Below are 22276 nucleotides of genomic sequence, written 5' to 3' on the forward strand. Positions count from 1 at the left end.
CCTTTCTGTCCCCCTTGTATGACTGTGGCTGTGGCATGCAGCCCCAGCCTGAGCAGAAGCAGGATTCCAGGGCTGGGCCTCCCTAACACCCAAACCACTGGTCAATTCTGTTAAATAAAATCAAATAAAAAACCACCGGTTTTGGCATCAGGTGGACCCAAAGCTGGTCTCCTGGCATGAAGATATTGTGTACCTACTGGGATGGGATGTGCACAGGCGTCTAGAGACGAGAAGTCGGAAGACCATTGGGTCAGAGAATCAGGAGACATGGTTTCTCTGTTCAGCTGGTCACTAATTGGCTGTTTGTTTGGGGGCAGGTACACAGCCTCTCCTGGGCCTCAGTTTCCTCACCTGTAATGGGAGGGGATCGGACCTATGGGCTGTGAAATCCCTGCTCCTTCTGAGCCTCCAGGTCTCTGTCTAAGATGTGTGGTGAAGCAGAAGGTGCTGCCCCCGACCCTGGGAAGAGGGAGGTTCGGGGTGTCGAAGAGGCAGTCCCTAGCTTCACTGCCTTCTGAAATCCTTCTTCATTTGTTTGCAATGCCCGTAGAGTGCCCTCATGCTTCCGTAGGCTTTGATCTCTGGTACAAATTTCAAACCTCCCGGCAGCTTGCCCTACCCACCCGCACCCTCCCCTCCCTCCCAAGGAGGAAAGCCAAAAGCCTTCTCAGTCAATTTATACCTGAGTGTGAATGAAGAAGGTTCAGAGAACAAGCCTTGACTGGGAGACAGCCTGTCAGACTGGGTTGCTGGTGTTAGCCAGCTCTGGGCAGGAGAGGGTGTGGGACTGATGGAGCAAGGGGAAGGGTCCGTGAGGGGACTGGTGAGAGGGGAAGGCAAGGCAAGGCAGACAAGGTGTTCTGGTTCTAAAGTAATGAAGGCATTACTTTACTGAAAGCTTCCTGGGAGCATCCTCTCACTTAACCTTTCCAGTCACACTCGCCCCATTCTTTAGATGAGAAAACTGAGGTCCAGGGAAGTCACTTGTAAAAGTCAGAGTCTGTCAGTGGTAGCTTATCAGATGGGAAGCCCCTGTGTGTCATGAGCACACAGGGGCTAATGTCTTTCTCTGCTTCTTGCTCCTGGACACTCTACGGCCCCCTATCCCAAACACCTTGCAGCAGAATACTAGAATAGACTAGCAAAGTCTCCCACATTTGAATAGGAGAGTAAGGACACAACATTTTGACCTGGTATTTCCGGGGGCCAATTTCAAGTACCATTTTCAGTGCATTAGTTCTTTATTCCCTTCACTGACCTTCATCCTGTTCATGTGGCAAGTGAGCTCTTCAAAGCCTTCCTGATCCTGATTTTCAGCTGATAGACTATTACGGCTCTTAGAGAATCACTCTACCTAAATCAAGGCTGCCTGATCTCGGCAGTGAGAAAATGTCTTTGGGGGTTTGCTTCTACACGAGGGCCTCAGGGAGCTGGAGGAACTCCACAATCTGTATCTTAGGGCATCTTAGTCAGTGGGGCCATTCTGCCTTTCATCGCTACTGACTTGGGGTAAGAATGGCTCACTGAGGGGTACATGCAGTGCCCACAGTTCTAACAAGGTGACTTCTTTTTGCAGATCTCCTAATCCTAGGGGGATCCCCCTTAGCTTGTGTTCTCATGGCTTGCTGCACCTTTCCTTTGTTACAATCAATTATAATGGTACAGTTATTTATGTAATTATTATTTAATGTCTGTCTCTGCCACTAGAATGTAAGTTTCCTGCTGCAGGGATCCTGCTGGTTTGTTGATTGCTGCGGTATCCCTTGTGTCTGATCTTCCCTGGGTGTGTGGAAGGAGAAATCCTCTTCTACCACAAGTCGCGCTGGGGTGGGCAGTCTTCCTCCGATGCCCCTAACACAGGAGTGCTCCCCCAAATTGTTAGCCTGTGGAAGATGCGTGTCCCACTGAGGCTAATTTGAGAAGCCTGCAGGACGTGGGAAGGTACCCTAAGAGCTCTTGAGTCCAACGCCCCCCCTTCCAGGCCCAGAAGAGTACATGCTAGCTCTAATGCCTGACCTTCAGTGGAAATTTCACAGACATTTTTGTTATGAAAGTATTTTCATGAAAACACTTCCATATACCGCACACTCACTTCATTCTGACTCAGGAGCACACCTGTTCCTGGCTCCTTTGTCTGTCTGTCCCCTCCTGTCCCTGGTCCTTACAACCGGCCCTCTTACACCTTCACCCAGTTCTTTATTTCTACGGTCACCACCTTCCCCATGTTTGCACAGTATTAGAACATGCCACGGGACTTTCCTTTAGCTTCTCTGAAAGCTTGTTGTCAGGAAGTTCTTCCTATTATCTAATCTCAGTTCTTCATGCTACAGTAGAGGCCTGTTTCCTCCTGTTCTGTTCCTGATGTGGTTTGGAAGCCGCTAGTCACCATCTCTGAGTTGTGACTTTTCTTAGGTTTGAAGATCAACCTCTCTTCTCTCTCTTCATCACCCTCCACTCCACCCTTAAACTCCTCTTAGATCAATCATCTTCGTTCTATTAGCCTGGCCCCACAACCCCCTGAAGCCCCAGGTTTATCTCCTGCTGGCTAAGTTAGTCTTACTGGCCTTATCTGGACCCTTCACAGTTAGAATCCCTTGGATCAGGCCGAGCTCTCAGCTGTCACCTGCCTTGCTATTATGGTGGGGACTAGCTGCTCTCCAATGAAAGCTCCTTGCGGCCCCTCGATTAACTTCTTTGCCCCTTTCCGAGGTGTAACCTCCCTTTCCTTCTGCATTCAGGTTGTTTCTCAGCCTGGATGAGTATCTGACCTTTGCAGCCCAGAAAATTTACACCTCTGGCTCCAGAAAGGAGTTCAGCCTGAAACTCTATGTCCCTGCCTCTGTACAATGAGAAGCATTCATAACTCAGAAGGAGGCCCACAAAGAGAAAGGAAAACCCAGACGACCCTCCCCTTTCTTTTTTCTTTACAGTAAATAATTGACAAAACCAAATTTTCCTCCCCACAGGCTATACCCACTTTATCACCGGTCCCCAGGACCAGCCCTTACACATTTCCATACTGTCATGGACTATTTTTAGCAAAGGATGACATTAAGTACTAGTCGCCCCGTGGGCTTCAAACTCATCTCTTCCTCTTGTCAGAATGCTGTTAGTCCTCCTCTTTTGGACCTGACAGCCACTCACAGCCTAGAGACATTTCCAAGGGTGTGACAAGCTACCTAATGGTACAACTCCAGGGGCTCCTTAGCAAGTGCTCTGCCTCAAAATGTCTCCTTTGGCCTGGGTCTGCTAATTAGAATGAGACCAGGGCTGATGATTTCAGTATTAGAGATGCATTTCTTTAGCCCAAGTATCGCTTCCTCAGGTCACCGTGTCTGATTCTTTGTTAAACTCTCTGACGGGAGCTTATTCCTTCTCCCTCATGGCACTTAGTCAGTTTGTAATTATACCTTTATTAGTCTGACTGATTGGTTAATGCCTGTCTATCTCTCCCACTCTGCTGATTGTTCCATGATGGCTGGGACCATGGCTCTTGTGATTTTTCCCATTCTATTCCCAGTGCCTAACACTGAGCCTGGCATAGGGAAGGTGTGCAAGAAATAGGTTTTTTTGACTGAATCTGTTCATGAGTGTAAGTGTGAATTCTCCAGAGCACTGGTGGGAAAGGGTATGAGTGTGAGTGCCCAGCACACTGGCTGGGGGAGAGGGTCCCAGAAAGCAAGGGTGGAGTACTGCTATAGTCAGGTGACTTCCTTCCCCAGGTGACTTGAGGCTGGCTCTTTTTGCTACCCCAGCTCCCTCTCCTATCAGCTGGAGGCTTCCCTCCTTTCTTCCTCTTACTCCGGGGCCTCCACTAGTAGGGCACGTGGGAAAGAAGGATTTGAGCAAGATGCAGACCAAGCTAAAATGGCCTCCTGCAGGCTGCCAGCAACTTTTATCCAAAAACAGTTGGGCGAATTGTGTATATATTCTTATGGCAGCACCTTGACTTGTCCCTGGTTCTGTGAACCCTCCACAAGGGGCCCGGTGGAGATCAAGGCCAGGGGTGCTGAGATACAAAGCCACCCGCCCCCCAAGGCTCCTCTGGTCCCCACCCTCGACTGCCCTCCCAAGCTCAAATGCCCTGGTTCCCATGAGCTTTCTCCAGGCAGAAAAGAGAGGTGCCTTCCTGCTCTCAGCCCCCAAAGGCCTTCATCTACCTTGGCTAGCCCAGGTCTCCAAGGAGAGGGTACTAGGGGCCAGCTCGCCCAGAGTCTAAGAGGAGCAATGAGAGGAGGGCCAGAGGCTCTCCTCTAGTTCCTGAAGCTTGGTGACTCCAGGTTTCAGTCCAGGAAGAATAGAAAGTGTTCTTGGCTGCTGTCCCCACTCTAGGCCAGCCCCTTCCTACCCATGATCCCTTCTCAACTGGCAAGGATCCCCTCCCCTGTCCCAACTAGAGAGCCCTGCAGCTGCTTCCCACCATGCCAAAGCCAACCCATTCTTACAGCCCTGCTGGAAGCCACAGCCATGGAGAGACTCTCCCTTCCTAGTTTGCTTTGGCACCGCCCAAGCTCCAGACCTGAGGACCCAGAGTGCAGCAAGCTCCAGGCCTCTCCCGAAAGTAGCAGGAGTCCCTACTGGGCCTACAGTTGCCTTAGTGGAACTGCTTTGTTCTCCGATGGCCTTTGTGACAGCTTCTCCACCCCTCCAGCTACACTCTTAGTTCCCCAGGCCCCATCCCGGCCTCTGCCACCTTGCCTGTCTTCTTCAGTGCTAATCAGGGTAGGCACTCAATGAATCCACAGTGGGGGCTCGATCAACAGTGGGCCCTTTGTCAGTAAATGATGGTTTGAATGACTGAAGCGTTTGGTCACTCCGTCCAAGGCCGAATGAAGGGCTGCCATCATTCATTTCTCTTTGCACCTGGTCAGGCAGAGTATGTTGCCTTCAGACAGAGCAGGGTTTTCTCTTAGTCTTCCTTCCTTTCTTCTTCTTCTTTCTTCTTTCTTCCTTTCTTCCTTTCTTTCTTCTTCTTCTTCTTCTTCTTCTTCTTCTTCTTCTTCTTCTTCTTTCTTCTTTCTTCTTTCTTCTTCTTTTTATAGCAATGGACTCTGAACTGGAGGGAAGGGGGTTAGGGAGAAGCGAGGGGCTCAAAGCCCACGAGGGGGTCTCAAGAAAGGGAAATTCTGCACCTCCACCTCAGACTCCCCGATATTGACTGAATTCTGGCTGAGATCTGGGGGACTTCCAGGGCCCAGCTCTCCTGAGCCCTGAAATGATGGTCTTGAGCCTATCTGAGGATTCCTGAGTCTGAGCTTTGGATATGACGGTGTCTGCTGGTAATTTCCATACCACTTTTCTTTTTACTTTATTTCCCTGTTTCTTCCTCTTTTTCTCTAACCAGAAAGCAGTGTCCCCAACTACCCTCAGCCTGTGAGCCATTTACTCACTGGCAGCCCACTGGGATGGGCTCAGGCAAAGACAAGGGAAGAGAAGAAGAGGAACTCTTGGTTTAGTCACAAACTTGGAGGCAAGGGAATATTAGATTGGTTGGCCTGTTCTGTGTTATAGGTAGTCAGATGAACTTTAATTAGAGAACTAGGTCAGAGAATCCAGTGAGCCTGACTTTGCTGGGGGCTCACCAAAGCCAGGTAGTGTAATTTTCTGAATAAGCCAAGAGGAAAGCTAAGAGTTATTGTTCCGGCCAGCCTGGGGACTTCACGGAGAATGGACTGGGAATTGGCCTTCTTTTAAAAGGCTCCTCTAGCCTGTAGCAAACCTTTCTGCTTGGGGTCCCACGCAGTCCCCGAACCAACACGCAGATACAAAAGGAAGAGGGGCTTCTAAGACCTGTCCTGGGGTCCCTCCAGAAGCACCAGGCTGTCTTTTTAGTAGTGTAGGATCGGGTGATAGAAGAAGTCGCCCTCCCTGTCCCCCCCACCCTGCCCCCACCAAATGCCCCAAATCACATTAAGCAGAAGCTTGAGGCCTCAGTAACCTGGCTTGGTTACATAAGGCACCATGCTCGATAATGAGTCAGGGCCCTCAGGCTGGCCTAGGCCCAGCCTAGTCTGGAAGTGAGGCTAAGCAAGGTCACAGAGGGCAGAGGGGGGCTGGTGGGTAAGCCAGGAAGGAGCCCCTGGAACCACTTCCCTTCTTCTCACTCCCTTCTTCCTCAGGGATAGCAGGCGTAGCCAACCGATGGCCTAGACCGCTCTGACGGGAATCCCGTCCAGACCCCTAGGCTGTGAGCAGCTGCCTTCCATCTTGCCTGAAGAGAAGACAAGAGGAAGTGGGTCGAATACTCAAAGGCTATTTCGTGAGTAAATTCTTCCTTCGAGGAAGGATGGGAAGGTCCCTGTGGGGCTCTGTCCATAGGCAGGGCCCTGATTTCAGGCTGGGCCTATTTGAGGAAAGTGGCTCCCAGGAGAGGAAGGCTGACAGTGTGCCTGGGGCATCACTGACCAAACCTCCTTCCAGCTCTTGTTTCTCCTCAGGCTAGTGTCTGTGCCACAGGAAGCTTCCCATTTGGTCTCCTGTGCTGGCTGGGATCTCACCCCACTTATACTGTCTCCAAACGGGCAACAGCCACTTTGGGTCAGGGATCACCTGCTAGAACGTACAAGTGAATTTGCCTTGCTCACTGATAAGATTCCCTCCTGCCTTGATAAGCATTTGGGAAAGCTTGCTTTCTACTCTCCCAGACCCCTGTCTTATTCCCAGTCCAATTCCTTCACCCAGCTGAATGTCAGCATGGTAGACAGTGGCTGCCCTGAGCCCCTGCCATGACTCCTCATGAAACCTGCTTTGAGGCTGGGATCTGGCCTTCTGGACCTCATGTGGCTTCCATTAGCCCACAGGGCTCTATGGAAGGTCTGCCCTGCCAAAGCTGTGGTCTTACAGTGAAGCCCTCACCCTTGTCCCATTATTGCAGGCATTGGAACAGCACAGTATGTCCTGGGCCATTATTGCTGTCTTCATCTAAAAGGGAAATTTCATCTTTTTGACCCCTGTGGTCTTGGAATGCCTTCCCTTGAGTGCACAGAGCACACAGAGTGCTCCACAAAATGGGCCCAAGCTTAAGTCCCGCTCAGCAGTTGGCTTCTCCAGGGCTCGAGAGGCGAATGCATGACACCAACCAATTTATTATGTAAACCCAGCCAGCCATGGCATATTATGGCTTTGTAGTTATCTTGAGGGATGCCTTACATAAGAGGAGAAAGTTCAGGTAGGAGCAGCATCACAATGAGCAAACACAGCGCAACGGCCACCACCAGGTGCAGACAGACAGGGTTGGCCTTGCTCCCCTCCAGCGGCCCACAGGGTGGGGACGAGTGCTGTGCTGGGCTCCATCACTCAGAGGACAGGGGACCCTGGCAGCCTTGGCCAGACGCATCTGTCTCCATTTACCCAGACTCCCTGGCCTTCAGGACCTGTCCTGGAAAGGAGCCAACGCTCTACCTGGAATTGACAGCTTGTTAGTTTATCTGGAAGTGCAAACACGAGCAGGAGTGTTAACCTTCTCTTAAGGCAGGGAGGGAAAATAAGGTCACCCTGGAAAGAATTCTTTTCTGAGGTATGGGCTCCCATGGGTCCATTCCTGGCAAATTGGAGCAGTGGGTGAAATTCATGCTCTGTTCTTACCATTTTTTTTTAAATATCTTATTTATTTATCAGAGAGAGAGAGAGAGAGCAAGCACACAAGCAAGGGGGACTGGGAAGAGAGAGAGGGAGAAGCAGACTCCCTGCCGAGAAGGGAGCCCGTGGCGGGGCTCAATCCAAGGACCCTGAGATCATGACCTGAGCTGAAGGCAGATGCTTAATGACTGAGCCCCTCAGGCATCCCCCCCTACCATTTTTCGTTAAGAACACAAACCCTCCAGCTATACCTCTCCAGTCCCCATGATGCAGTGGGCCTTCCATGGCCACCAGCCTTGCCTCTCTACCTCTCCTCCAAACTTGGGTTTCCCATGTGTCACTCCCACAGAATCCTACTCCCAGTGAGTGGCCTGCTTGGCAGGAGGTCAGATAAATAAATCCACACAAAGTAGCCAATGACAAGTAATGATGTCACATGTGGCTGAAAGGTATGGTAGCCCCTGGCCACTCATGAAAGGGGCACCCTAAAACCTTTGCCAGCCTCTGCTTCATGAGCATCCCAAAAGCCCATCATTTCCCCTATAAAACTTCCATTTCCATCACTTCATTAAACTTTTTAGCTATCTTTTCATTGGAATCACCAGCCCTAGCAGCTGACCAAGGGAGAGGGTATTCTGCCCAAAGATCCAGGGGCTCAAAAAGATGCCTGTACGCTAACGTGCACGGCAGCATCTTCCATCACGGCCAACTGGTGGAGGGTAACCCATGTGTCAGTGGACCGATGAGTGGCTTGACAAAACGTGTTGATCCACACAACAGAATACTATCCAGTCATTAAGAAAGAACGAAGTACTGTCGCATGCCACAGCATGAGTGAACCTTGAAAACCTAATGCTCAGTCAAAGAGGCCAGACCCAAAAGGACACGTAATGTACGGTTTCACTTACATAAAATCCCTAGAGCTGGCAAATTCAGAGAGATAGGAAGTAGAAGAGAGGTGGCCAGGGGCTGAGGGGGAGAGGAGGATGAGGAGTCCATGTTTAACAGGTGCAGAGTTTCTGTTGGGGCGATGACAGATGGTGGTGATGGTTGTACAGGCTCGCAAAGATCCCCGATACCGCTGAATTGGCTACTTCAAAGTGGTTAGAATGGCAAATTTTATGTTATATACATTTTACAGCTAATGTGTACATATTACTTATATACTTCATATACATACATAAAACACATATTTATCATATATATATGATGTATGTATATCATATACATACACCGGCGAAAGCCTCTTTGCACATGGAATTCACATCCGAGCCTCAAGAGAAAGACAACTTCTTACATGTTGAGATTCTCATGAAACATCCACCTCATGACTGTTAAGTTTGCAGATGCATTTGTATTGTTAGCAGGGAATGTGCCTTAATCCAAGAGTGTCAATTCTTTGTCAGACCACTAGGTACTCAGGAAATAGTTATTTTAAATTACCTTGGGTGAGGGAAGGACTTTCGAAGCTTGATACCAAAAGTGAAAAAAATCACAAAGGCAAAGAAGGACAGGCTTGGGCACACAGAAACCCAAAACCTCACTACAGAAAAAAACAAAACAAAACAAAAACAAACCTCCCCTATCCTCAAAATCAACTGGCAAATTAGTTGACAAAGCGTTGCAATCTCGAATTCGGGGTTTCTCACGGTGTGGTCTGCATACCACTGGTGCCAGGGAAGAGGGGTTTTAGATGGTACACAGATGTCGAAGTGGATCTTAGAGTGTGAATTTAGACACCACAGCAGGCAGGTAAGAGAGTTGTTTTGCGCTTTAAATCATGCCATGTAAGTGGCTACGCCCTCAGTGGTCAAATTCAGGAACATACACATATAAAACCATTAGTTTGAAGATTCACTTACAGAAGCCCAAATAATTTGTATGTGAATTTTTCTTGGAAACCTGATCTCTGAATCTCTATCTTTCCCCTTGCTGCTATGTACCAACTCAATAGGGAAAGTTAAAGGAACTAGCACAGGCAAAGCAATTTGACATTTATGTTATTATTTTTTTAAAAAAGATTTTATTTATTTACTTGACAGAGAGAGAGACAGCGAGAGAGGGAACAGAAGCAGGGGGAGTGGGAGAGGGAGAAGCAGGGTTGGCACTGAGCAGGGAGCTCGATGTGGGGCTGGATCCTAGGACCCTGGGATCATGATCTGAGCTGAAGGCAGACGCTTAACGACTGAGCCACCCAGGTGCCCTATTTTCTTTCTTTCTTTTTTTTTTTCAAGATTTTATTTATTAATTTAAGAGAGAGAGACAGAGAGCACAAGCAGGGGAAGAGGCAGAGCGAGAAGCAGACTCTCCGCTGAGCTGGGAGCCCAATGTGGGGCTCGATGCCAGAACCTGGAGATCATACCTGAGCCAAAGGCAGACACTTAACCATCTAAGCCAACCAGGTGACGACCCTGCTACTGTTATTTTCTGAGCATCTAAGTATGGGAACCCGTTGTTGCCAGCCAGAAACTTAAAGGTGGACAACGAGGGCTTTTAGAGCTGGAAGGAAATTCCGATTCCGAGTGTCTCAGGCCACACTGGCCAGATGCGCTTGGGGGACACAGGCAGCACAGAGCTGACTGAGATGCTTTGGATAAAATCTAAGAAATAAATTAGAGGTTACAACATCAGTGACAATAATAGACTATGGCAAAGGCTCTTGTTCCAGCTCGCTACACCTTACTGATCAGAGAATTAAGGTCCATCAAATGTCAACTTTGCAAGTTTTTTTCATAGGCTACTTTTATTTTATTTTAATTTTTTAAAAGATTTATTCATGGGAGGGGAGAGCACGGGCACACGGAGGGGTGGAGGGAGACAGAGAGAGAATCTCAAGCAGGCTCTATATGCCCAGCTCGGACCCCGACATGGAGCTCCATCTCAGGACCCTGAGATCAGTTGGACGCTTAACCGACTGAGCTGCTTGGGTGCCCCATATTTTATTTTATTTATTTTATAATTTTTTAAAGTAGGCTCCAGGCCCAAAGTGGGGCTTGAACTCACGGACCCTGAGATCAAGAGCCGCATGTTCTACCAGCTGAGCCAGCCAGGTGCTACATTTAAATTGGAAATGTTAGCTGTTTGCCCAGTATATTCTATCTGCCTCCTAAGTTTTCCAGTTTTAGAAGCATATTCAAATGATAAGGCAGAGTCCCTGAATAGAAGGGTGACCAATCATCCCAGTTTCCCTGGGACTGTCCTGGTTTGAACATTGGAAGTCTTGTTTCCCCAGACTGGAGGGTTGGTCACCCTACCTAGTAAGGGCATTTTAACCCCTTGATTAGTTTTCTGGGCTAATATTTACCTCAGCTTAACAACTCTTTCGTCACAGACAATTCTTTAGTGTCTGATTGATCTTAGGCGGAGTTTTGGCTTTGCTCTTTGTTGGGAGGTATCAGGCAAGTTTCTAAATTTTCCCGAGCCTCAGTTTCCTTCATTATAAAATAAAGAAGGGTGACAACAGTACCCCTTCCTTTGGGTTGGTATCAGTGAGATTATGCAGACAGGAGGCTTAGTACATAATTTAAACACTCAGTAAATGTTAACTATTAATCTATTATTGTTGTTAGTTACCTAACACAAGATCAAAGGGATGGTATTTATTTATTTATTTTAAAGATTTTATTTATGTATTTGAGAGAGAGAGAGAGCGAGAGCGAACATGTGCTTATGTGCTTGCACATGAGTGGAGGAGGAGGAGCAGAAGGAGAGGGAGAAGCAGGCTCCCGGCTGAGCAGGGAACCCTGAGGACGTGGGGCTACATCCCAGGACCCTGAGATCATGACCTGAGCCCTAAGGGATGGTATTTAAAACACATTTTCCCCTGGGGCGCCTGGGTGGCTCAGTCAGTTACGAATCTGCCATCAGTTCAGGTCATGATCTCAGGGTCCTGGGATCCAGTTTGGGCTCCCTGCTCAGTGGGGAGTCTGCTTCTCTCTCTGCCCCTCCTTCCTGTTTGTGCTCTCTCTCTCTCAATCTCAAATAAATGGAATCTTTTAAAAAACAAAACACATCTTCCTCTCACCCAGTATTTTAGAGGCACCCTTATATATGAACAAGTTGCATGTCCATAGGGACTTCTACAAAGCTAGGAATAAATGCACGTGGTTCAAACAACAGAGATCACACTTAAATATTAATAAGGATTTTCCAAGACTAGTTTAAAGTTGTAAAATCTTTACAGAGGACCACACCAATAATTAAGCAGTCATCTGGTTAAAAAAAAAAAACAACAACAACAGTGACTGAGTACCGGCTGTCTAACAAGTAGCTGAGGGAGAACCAAGTGAGTGTAAAACACAGTCCTGCCCTCAGATTGCTTACACTCTTGTGTTCCAAGGATTCCAAGAACTAAGCCAGGAGCCAGAGACAGGTCAAAGTAGACAAACCAGATAGAAATGAAGAATGTGCCCCACCCTGCCCTTCCTCCCTGGAATACAGGAGCCCTGGCCGCAGGTGAGTGGGCTGCAGGAGGAGAGGCGGGTGAGTCGCTTTTCTAGAAGAGACAGCCTTCAAAGTCGGCAAATTAAAGGAAAAGTATACCCAGGCGGGAATTTGAAATCTCAAATCATTAAATGGAACCGAAGTAAAAGGGATGGCTGAGTTTTGAAGACAGATGCCCACCCAGGGAATAAATGAAGTAAGAGAGAGGAAATTTTCACTTTGGAGAAGGCTGTCCAGCTCAGAGACCAGAGAAGTCCCATGACCAGCAATAATGGTCTCCTACTTTGCTAAGGAGGATGTCATTCTAGGCAAAACCTAAACCACATTCAGAATGTCTAATCTCTAAGGTCCCAGAAAGGTCAAGGAAACTGAGACAATGCTTCATCCTTCTAGAACTCTACGGCTGTTACCACAGGACTCGGTCATTCCCCTGCCTCATGGAAGCCTGAGGGCTTACTGGCTTGCTGCTCAACTGTTTGGGACACCGAATTGCTCTGATTCCCAGAGGCACAGGACTCAGGTACACATTTTCAACCATTCGCCCTGCTCCCTTGACCAATGCCCTCAGCGCCCCCACCCCCAACCCATAGTATTTCCAGGCTTTGCCAAGAAACAAGTGTCAACAGGCAGGTGTCCATGGGAGTAGGTGTCGAAGGAGGTTTTTCCATTCAAGAAACCCAGACAACCAGAAAGCATCTCTAGGTGTGGCACAAACCAACACTGATCTTGGGCTCTTAGCCTCATACCTCACTCACCTAGGTCCTACCCTCCTAGGTCCTGAACCTAGAAACCAGAGCCGAGGAAGTGTCCCCTCTTACACTTTAGCAAGGCCATTTAGGGCAGTTTCTCTCCCCCCAGAAAGAGTACAAATGCTGCAGACGCTCTTTCCTGGTGTTTCTGCTACTCCTCCCCCACCACCACTCTCCTGTGGTGTGGAGCAGGATTATTAGGAGCCTGTTCGGGCTTTAGCTGGGCAGGGGCTGCGGGTGTCTGTGGTGTGAATACACTTGTAGTAATCTTTCACCAGAAACGAAGATTCCCTAGAAACCTGGTCCAGTATGTGGCCTGGTTTCTTTGAGACAATTGCTGCCTCATGTGAAACAATAAATGAGAAAGGGCTTTGATGGCCTGTAAAATGCCTGAGAAATACAACTTGTTATGATAGTGCCAAAGAAGTCGGCAGCCCTGCTTGCGGGGCTGCGGAGGCAAACCTGGTCTTAGTACCAAGTGAGGGCAGTTCTTGCCAATGGGATCACTTTGAAAATTTCCCACGTGGGCTTCACAAAGCCACCCAATGATTCAATAGTCTGTGGATTCTAAAAATTTCCTATTACTTTGGCTCAACACACCACCTGCCCCCCCCCACACACCTGGAATCTCAGAACTAGGAGTCTGTTTGTTTGTTTGTTTGTTTCTTTTTAAAGATTTTATCTATTCATTTGACAGACAGAGATCACAAGTAGGCAGAGAGGCAGGCAGAGAGAGAGGAAGGGAAGCAGGCTCCCTGCTGAGCAAAGAGCCCACGGGGCTGGATCCCAGGACCCTGAGATCATGACCTGAGCAGAAGGCAGAGGCTTTAACCCACTGAGCCACCCAGGGGCCCCTCAGAACTAGGAGTCTTAAGAGACCGGAAAGATCAGGGAACTTAGGTTCACATGCGGAGGTAGAGCCATAACTTGTACCACAACCCTGGTCTCCCACAGCGGGGTTCTCCTTCTCTTACATAACCTTTGTTGCTGAGAGAGAATAAGATCCACCCCTATACATGTGTGCTTACACACACACACACACACACACACAAGCACAGACGCGCACGCGCGCACCCAGTGTCCTGTCCCGATGGTTCTAAGACACCAAACCCAGGACTGGGTTTCCTGCCTCCCCTGCCTCAAAACTGCCTCAGTAGGCTCTGCTACCAAGACTGGCTCTTACCAGAATGTCTCAGACTGGAGGACAGCCGCCACCTTGGGTCTTCCCATTGTGTTTTCCCCCTCTCCCTCCCTTCCTTGCCCTTCAGCAGGATTTCTAGAAAGTCTGACCTGCACTCCAACACAGGCCTGCAGAGACAGGGGTTCATCCACCCATCCATCCCAGGATGCTCTCTCAGGGGCTGCTTTTAGCCACCACTGGAAATTGAAGGCCGTGATCCATGGAGTCTCAAAAAATACCATCCAGAGTCTCAAAAAATTCTCACACATGTCTAATTTTTCTTATTCTTCACCCTCCCCCCATGCCAGCAGCAGCTTAATTTGTCCTGACATTTTGCTTGCCCTCGCTGTCAGTCAGGGCCACTCGGTAATTTAAAAGCTCTTGCAATTGCAACCCGAGTTTGCATATTTAGAAATGGGCTTCTGAGAAAGGTGGAACTCGGATCCCAGGAGCATCCCGTGGCAGAATCTCTGAAACGGCAGCGGAAACGTGCGCATTTCAGGAGGGGGTGCCGCCGGCTACCCCTAAACCGATCTAGGGCTCTGCCCACCTCCTGGACTCCAGCATTTCCCTAGGCAAGTCTCAAATTCCCTTCAAAATAAGGCTCCCACCTGCCGGGCCTCCCCTCTGCCCTGCCGGCCTCCGAGGAGCATAAGGGTCCGAGTCAGGTCTCCGCCACCGGGAGTCCCGCCTCCCCAGTGCTCCCTCCACCCCACCGCGTGAACAACTCGGTCACCCCTTTCGTCAGAGGTGAGGGTCCGGTAAAGGCCGGCGCCAGCCTGGACCGCGTGCCCACCCGTCTGCCCAGGCACCCACCTGTGGAAGAAGAGCAGGATGGAGAGCATGGTCTGGTCGATGTTGCGGTTGCAGATGCCCTCGTTGATCAGGTAGCAGGGGTCCCGCAGCACGGGCTCTAGCGAATCCTGCCGCATTATGCTGTTGAGCTTGTCGGTGTTGAGGTTCTCGAAGATTAGCTTCTCCTGCAGCTGCCGAAAGTTGCTCACGGTAGGGCTGCCCGGATTGTTGTTTTCTCCGCTGCTGTCGCGCTGGAGCCCGCTCCGGTGGGCCAGGTCCAGGCAGCAGTTGCAGCAGTCGAGACCGACAGGTGAGCGGCAGTCGGTCTTGGGCTGGGCCATCTTCTCAGGCTTGGGGGCCGCTTGGCCCTCGAGGTCAGGGTCGGCTGGCAGGTGCGCGCCCGCCGGGCTAGCCTGAGGAGACTCCAGGGTGTCTGGAAAACACAAGCTGCGAGAGGAGTTGGAAATTAGCGCCTAAAGCCAGCCACCCCCGGCTCGGCCCCCTCCTGGCTGTGCTGCCCTGGGTGCGAATAGAAACAGCTGGACAAACAGCTCTGAGCGGATCCTTCGGGCTCACTTCCTCCTCTTCCTCCTCCCCCTCCTCTAGAGGCTGGGGCTGCCCGCCCCCCCCTCCCCAGGTGCCACACGCGGCTCTAGCGCAGTCCTAAGTTTCCCAAGTGTGAGCGGGGCTCGGCGGACCTGTGGCAGCAGGAAGGGCGGGCAGCAGGGCAGAGGGAGAGCCAGGGCGCGCCCTCGTTCCCTCCCTCCTTTGCTCCCTCCCTCCCCGGCTCGCTGGCTCTCCCGCTCTCGGGCTCCCCTGGGCTGTGCACAGGCTGAGCGGTGGCAGGAGCGGAGAGCGAGTGAGCGAGCTGCACGCCCAGGAGTCAGCATGGGGCTGTGACAGCATGTAAATTACCCCAGGGGGGCCGGCGGTGAGCGCTCCTCGCCGCTTCCCTGGCGGCCGCCTGGGTCCTGCCCCCCAAGCTCCCGCCCCTCTCCCCCCCCCTCCGCCGCCCGCACCCTCGTGCCCTCGCACCCACACGGCCGCTCGCACCCTGGCCCGCGCTCCCGGGAACCCCGCCCGGCTCTTCCCCAGTCCGCGCGCCTGGCGCCGCAGCAGCTCGGGCTCTCTGGCCGCTCAGGGCGCATCCACCGTCAGAAATCTACTCGCGGTCGGCCGCGGACGCCGCGCCAACCCGGTCTCGAGCTCCGCGGGAGGGCAGATGTTCGGCGTCCCGCCGAGGACGGGTCCCCCTGCAGGAGAGACGCCGCCCGCGCGAGCCCCTCTCGTCGCTGCCTTAACCCTCCGCCCCGCCACCAGCCTATTTGGGGGGTCTGCAGAAGGAGAACGGCTGCCCCCTCGGGGAGTCTGAGAGCGCCCGGCACGCTCTCGCGGTGCCCAAGGGAATGCCTTAAACGAAACTCACGGAAGCACGCTCAAACTCGCCTCGGTTTCTGACCCCTTCTTCTAACCGATCTTCCCCTCTTTCCCCCACGCGCGCTCTCCTCTCTTCCCTGAACCCCATCTGAGGCCATCTGTGCCCGGGCTTCTGGGAATGCCAGCTCCCCGGGTGGCTTCCCGCTGCCTTGCCCCTTCTCCCTCCTTGGGCTCGCGTCTCCGTTTGCCCTTCCGTCTCTCGGCACTTCTTCTCCACTCTTTCCCCTTTCTTTCATTTTCTTTCTTCCCCGTATTTCTTTCTTTACCCGTTTCCGCTCCTCTTCCTTTTCTTTCTTGCCCCCCCCTTCCTTCTTTTTCTTTTTTTCCTCCTCAGCATTTCCTCAGTTCTCCCCTCTTCTCCCCTATTCCCCATCTTCCCCCATTCCCCGTCTTCCCCATTACCGTCTTCTTCCCCATTCCCCGGCTTCTCCCCCATTCCCCGTCTTCTTCCCCATTCCCCATCCCCCCTCCCCATTCTCCGTCTTCTCCGTCTTTTTCTTTCTGTCCCCTTCATTTCCCCCATTCGATTTTCCCCCGCGTGTCCCTCGCCTCAGCAACCCACGCTTTCTCCTCGGGTCTGTCCCTTTCTCCTCACTTCACTTATCTTCCCCTACTTTTCCAAGCTTGCTACCCCGCCTTTTCTGAGCCCCGTCTGCCACCTTAGTTGGGTCTCTGTCCTCACCCTTTCGAGAGCTGTGGTGAGGAAATGCTCATGGGCACGGGGGTGGCGTGAAACTGCGAGCCGAGGAGTTCTTGGCTCCGAGGAGAGGGTGCTTCTGGGGCTGAGGATAGGTGAAAGGTCAAATCCGTGGAGAGCGAGGCAGGCTGATTGCTTGGGTCACATACCCCTTGGGCTTTTCGAGATGTGGGGAAGGGCTGGGTGGGCAAGTACAGGCTTTCAGGGTGGCTCAGGGCTTGGGGAATTGGACTGCTCCGAAATGTGGAGGATTCAATAATTATTGGCTCCTGAAAAAAAATTCCAGATATTCATGATGTTCAGTCTGCACATAAAACTCAAATGGATTTCAGTTTCAGTCAGCGCTCCCCACCCCCCGCCGGCTCGCTTTTTTCCACCCGAAGCTCGTGGCCCTCGCAATGGGGTAGCGTATACTGCCATCTTGTGTTTCAGACCAGGAACATTCCCTGCCTTGGTCACAGAGTTCAAACTCCCGGGAGACCACAGAGGTGCCGCCTAGTGGAATCCTCACTGCATTGGTTCCGAGAGCGGGAGGAAAACGGAGACAGATTTTACGTGAAAATGGGCCCCCATGACCAACCTGAACACCCGGACACCGGTCAGGGCCAGGGCCCCCCTCTTTCTGGTGGAACTTCATTTGCCCGAGTCCCTGCAGATTGGGCTTTCCCTACATTTGAAATTCCCTCTGGGCGCAACAAGGAGCAGCCCTGTGACTAGGAGCAAAGGGCAGCCAAAGAACTCCCCGTTCCCAGGGCCCTGTGGGTCTTGTATGGGGGCCCCACAACTTGCGGAAATGGTGGGAGGGAGGGAGGGAGGGCAGTGCTCTCTCTGCCTTAGGGGCCAGAAAACCAGAAACAAGCTGTATCCCTAGCTCCGAACAAGATCCCGGGATCAGAGATGAAAGTGGCTTTTGGAGGTCACTGACCAGACCCGCAGAACTGAGAGCATGGTCCCTATGCTCTCACAGCCTGCTGAGGATTCAGTTTGGTCTCCCAAAAGCCAGTCCTTTCATAATATGAGAGTGATTATGAGACCAAAGCCAATCCTTTAGATGCGTTAATTCCCCCCCCTTTTCTTCTTCTTCCCTGTCTGTTTTTTTTTTTAATGTTCTTGGGTAAAAGCCAGAGGAGGTAGTAGAATATGAAATTTCACAGGCATTGTGCAGACTTATAGCCTACTGAATTGTTTTTTAATTACAGTGTTTATGATTTTCCCTCTTGTTTATAATTATTTTATGTTAAACATTATAACAAAATATATTAGCTCCATAAATGTTTGCTTAAGTTGTGTTTTGAGAACTGCTGGGGCCTTTTGCTTCTCTGCTTGCCTGAGTCCTCTTATCTTTGTGCATAACCTTGGGACGAGGTCCTGGTGGAAGTATTTCCTTCTTGGCATTTGGCACCATTAAACTCAAGATTTTGTCCCCTTGACATTTCCCTTGTTGTAGTCCTTGCTCTCGAGCGGTGTTGTTGATAATTCAGTGCAGCTTTGCATACTATATCCAGGCTGATCAAGAGCAAATATAACTTAGATATAGAAAAATCTAGATAGTTCAGAGAGAGGGTCAGAAAGCTACCGTGTATTTGCATGCAAGTCCAGCTTGTAGTGACACATAGTATACCTCCAGAGGAAGGCTGACTGGGCAGCCCTCCTATTGGCTCCTGTCTGTGACACCTCCCTTTGCTCACATACACTGTGTTCGGTGGAGATATTCAGAGCAGCAAAATGCTCTTGTATGAACCCAGCAACCAGAGGTGGGAGGGGGCACTTCTACAGGGAGCTGGTGGTGGATTTCTGGGTGGAGCAGAAAGGGAAGACAAGGGGCATCTCTTTCTCAGATGGGGTCATCTAAGGGTCACTTGCTATGCACTTTACCCATGCCAGGTACAGTGTTAGTGGAGATTCCGAGGTAAATAAGACATAGCCCAGGCCCTCAAAGAACTCATGGCCTTGCTGGCAAAACAGATACATCAACAGACAAACAGTACAAATGGGCCATAATGATGGATGCCTGGTGTGTGGTGGAAACAAGTGCCATGGGAGCCTGGAGAAGGTGTCAGTTCTGGAAGGAGGGAGGGACAATCCAGGTGGAGAGAGCAGAGAACAGAGGCAGGGGTGGGGGGCCCGTGAGGGCATCGGGTATGCTGGGGGGCAGTGCAGAGTCATTACAAAGCAAGTTGGTGTCCTAGGAGAACACGATGAGAGATGGAATAGTGAGAAGCAAGGCTGGAAAAAGAGGAGGGACCAGGTCTTCGAGGGGCTTGTGGGAAACGTGTGGGGGATCCTCTCACTTTACCAGTTTGTCCATGCATTTCACAACTCTTAAAAAAAAGGATAGGGGGCACCTGGGCAGCTCAGTCAGTTAAGGGTTAAGTGTCTGATTCTTGGTTTCAGCTCAGGTCATGATCTTAGGGTCATGAGAAGGAGCCCCTCCTGCTCTCCTGGGGCGGGTTCCATGCTCAGCAGAGTCTGCTGGAGATTGATTCCCTCTCCTTACCCGCTCTGCTCCTCCTCTCCCTCTGCTGCTTCTCCTCCTCTGCTCCTCCCCTGCTTGCCCTCTCTCTCTCTCTCTCTCAGATAAATTAATAAAATCTTTTTAAAAAAGGATACATAATCATTTATTGAGCCCCTGCTATGTGCCAGGCACTTTATTTTTTTATTTTTTAAAGCTTTTTCTATTTTTTTTAAAGATTGTTTATTTATCAGAGAGAGAGTGTGTGCACAAGTAGGGGGAGCAGCAGGCAGAGGGAGAAGCAGGCTCACTGCTGAGCAAGGAGTCTGCCCCACATGGGGCTCCTTCTCATGATCCCAAGATCATAACCTGAGCCGAAGGCAGAAGCTCAATGCACTGAATCACCCAGGCGTCCCAGGCTAGACATTTTACATATAATATCTCATTTAAACCTCAAGACAACCCTGTGAAGCAGGTACTAAATTCCAGTGATGAAATGGGCTTGGGGAAGTTAAAAAAGCTTTCAGGTCACATACGTCATAAGCTAGGCATTTGAATTTGAACCCGGCCACAGCTTTCTGACTTGGAAGCTTGTGCCTTTAATAATTAGGTGACTTTGTGGGGTGCCTGGGTGGCTCAGTGGGTTAAGCCTCTGCCTTTGACTCAGGTCACAGGTCACGATCTCAGCGTCCTGGGATTGAGCCACACATGGGCTCCCTGCTCGGTGGGGAGCCTGCTTCCCCCTCTCTCTCTGCCTGCTGCTCTGCTTACTTGTGATCTCTCTCTGTGTGTCAAATAAATAAATAAAATCTTTAATAACAAAATTAAAAAAATAATTAGGTGTCTTTGTAATGATGGGTTTATCAAACATTTACAAAATATAACAGTTGTTTTTAAGAAGATTGGACCAAAAAAAACGAATTAGATACTACCATCATTCTCATGTAAGAGACAGGGAAACTGAGGCACAGAGAGATTATCCAGCATATCTAGGCATTTGCAGTCTAGCTAGGTTCAAGTGAAGGCACACAAACAGTGATTTTCAGGCAATCCTGTTTCCCTACCCTCAAAATTATTTTGTTCACCTTTCTTTGCTGGAGAAAGCAGATTATCCTTCCTGAAACTGTTCACAATTGTTCATTACAGATTTGTAGATTGTTGTAGCCAGCATGGGTTTTAAAACCTGAATCAGGGGTTCTTAAATGTATTTGTGCCAAGGAACCCTTTGATAGTACAGTGAAGCCTGTGGACCCCTTCTTAGAACAGTGTCTTTAGATATGTAAAATAGAATGTGTAAGATTACGAAGGAAATCAATTACATCCTTATGCCATTATCCAGGGCGCCTGGGTGGCTCAGTTGGTGAAGCATCTGCCATCCGCTCAGGTCATGATCCCAGAGTTCTGGGATTGAGCCCCGCATCGCATCGGGCTCCCTGCTCATCGGGGAGTCTTCTTCTCCCTTTACCACTTACCCTGCTAGTGCTCTCTCTCTCTCTAATAAATAAATAAATAAAATCTTACATTGTTATGCCGTTATCCAAAGATCAAAAATAGGAAGCTGTGATATAGTTACATAACATAAATGCTTGTTATTCATGTAGTAAATGCCAAGATCTAGACGCAGCTATGATAACCATGGTAACTTCAAAGTAATGAGTGTAAAAAGTATTTAAGAACACTTGTAATAACAGTAATGTGGCCTAAAACTGTGATTGCCACCAGCAACAAAGTCATAGGTGCTGCTAATACTACTGTGGTCTGTTCTCTGCATTTGTAACTGAAGGAAATCTGAATTTCAGTTAGAGGTTGCAGAAAATGGAGATGTAACGTTTTCCACTGAAGTTTATTTATCCTCTGGATTTTTAAGAATCCTTGCTCTAGACCAACCACCTTATAATATTAAAACAATAGCTAACATGAATGAGCCTTGACTACATGTGAGCTACTGTGCTGGGTCTTAACAGCCATTTGCCATTCATCCCTCATAGCAAGCCTATGAGGTAGCCTTGTTTTATAGCTCTGAGAGAAATGAAATTAATTTTCCAAGGTTACACAGCTGGCAAGTGGAAGAGAATGACAGAAATGTATTTTCTCACAGTTCCGGAAGCTAGAAGTCTGAGATCAAGGCGTTGTGAGGCCTCTCTCCTTGCCTTATACATGGCCATCTTCTCGCTATGTCTTTGTATGGTCTTTCCTCTGTGTGTGTCTGTATCCAAATTTCCTTGTCTTATAAGGAAGCAGTCATCCTGGACTAGGGCTTACCTTAATGAACTCATTTTAGCTTAATTACCTCTTCAAAGACCCCCATCGCCAAATATGGTCACATTCTGAATCACTGGGGGTTTAGGACTTCAACATATGGGATTGGGAGAGGACACAGTATAGCCCATTACAGACCCCAACCACAAGGATCCAGATTCAGTAGGTCTGGAGTGGGGACCAGGGATTTATAATTTTAAATGTCCCCAGATGTTTATTTTGTTTTTTGTAGGGGGAGGGGCAGAGGGAGAAAGAATCTTAAGCAGGCTCCCTGCCCAGAACAGAGCCCATGGCAGGGCTCGATCTCACAGCCCTGAGATCATGACCTGACCCGAAATCAAGAGTCTGATGGCTAACTGAGCCTCCTAGGCGCACCCCCCCAACCCAGGGTGATTTTTACAGGCAGCCAGGTTTAGGGGCTATTATGTTCCTAACCACAAACTTTCTTAGCACAATGCTTGGGCATGGTTGATGTTCAATAAATATTTGTTGATTGACCAAGAGGAAATAAAATATGGAGATGAGCAAGTGGGGGCAATTTTAAAGTGTCCTTAAGGATTGTTAAGTAGAAGTTAGATAGTTAGATGTTTCAAATAGACACCTCTGTTTGCAGATAGGGAGCTGGACCCTATGAACTCAATGTCCATCCCTTCTTCTAGTTTTTTTTACACAAAAAGGATGAGGTG

General features: G+C 49.8%; 2 protein-coding genes across 2 annotated transcripts in view; one reads left to right on the plus strand and one right to left on the minus strand.

The window, feature by feature from the left end:
- The window catches only part of TSC22D3 (TSC22 domain family member 3), a 60765-nt gene extending 45199 nt beyond the window's left edge, over positions 1-15566 (minus strand). Inside the window, exons 1-2 of the mRNA XM_032837162.1 lie at positions 15444-15566; positions 14767-15192 (exon numbers count right to left, since the gene is read on the minus strand). Coding sequence (XP_032693053.1) covers positions 14767-15086 — 320 coding nt within the window. The 5' untranslated portion in view covers positions 15087-15192; positions 15444-15566. The remainder of the gene's footprint in view (positions 1-14766; positions 15193-15443) is intronic.
- Positions 1-22276, plus strand: part of NCBP2L (nuclear cap binding protein subunit 2 like) — a 49510-nt gene that overhangs the window by 13601 nt on the left and 13633 nt on the right. The window contains exons 2-3 of the mRNA XM_032837165.1: positions 6120-6259; positions 12415-12541. The gene's annotated coding sequence lies outside the window, so the exon portion shown is untranslated. The remainder of the gene's footprint in view (positions 1-6119; positions 6260-12414; positions 12542-22276) is intronic.

Source organism: Lontra canadensis, unplaced genomic scaffold (genome assembly GCF_010015895.1).
Source record: "Lontra canadensis isolate GAN:19392208 unplaced genomic scaffold, GSC_riverotter_1.0 scaffold96, whole genome shotgun sequence".
Classification (NCBI taxonomy): domain Eukaryota; kingdom Metazoa; phylum Chordata; class Mammalia; order Carnivora; family Mustelidae; genus Lontra; species Lontra canadensis.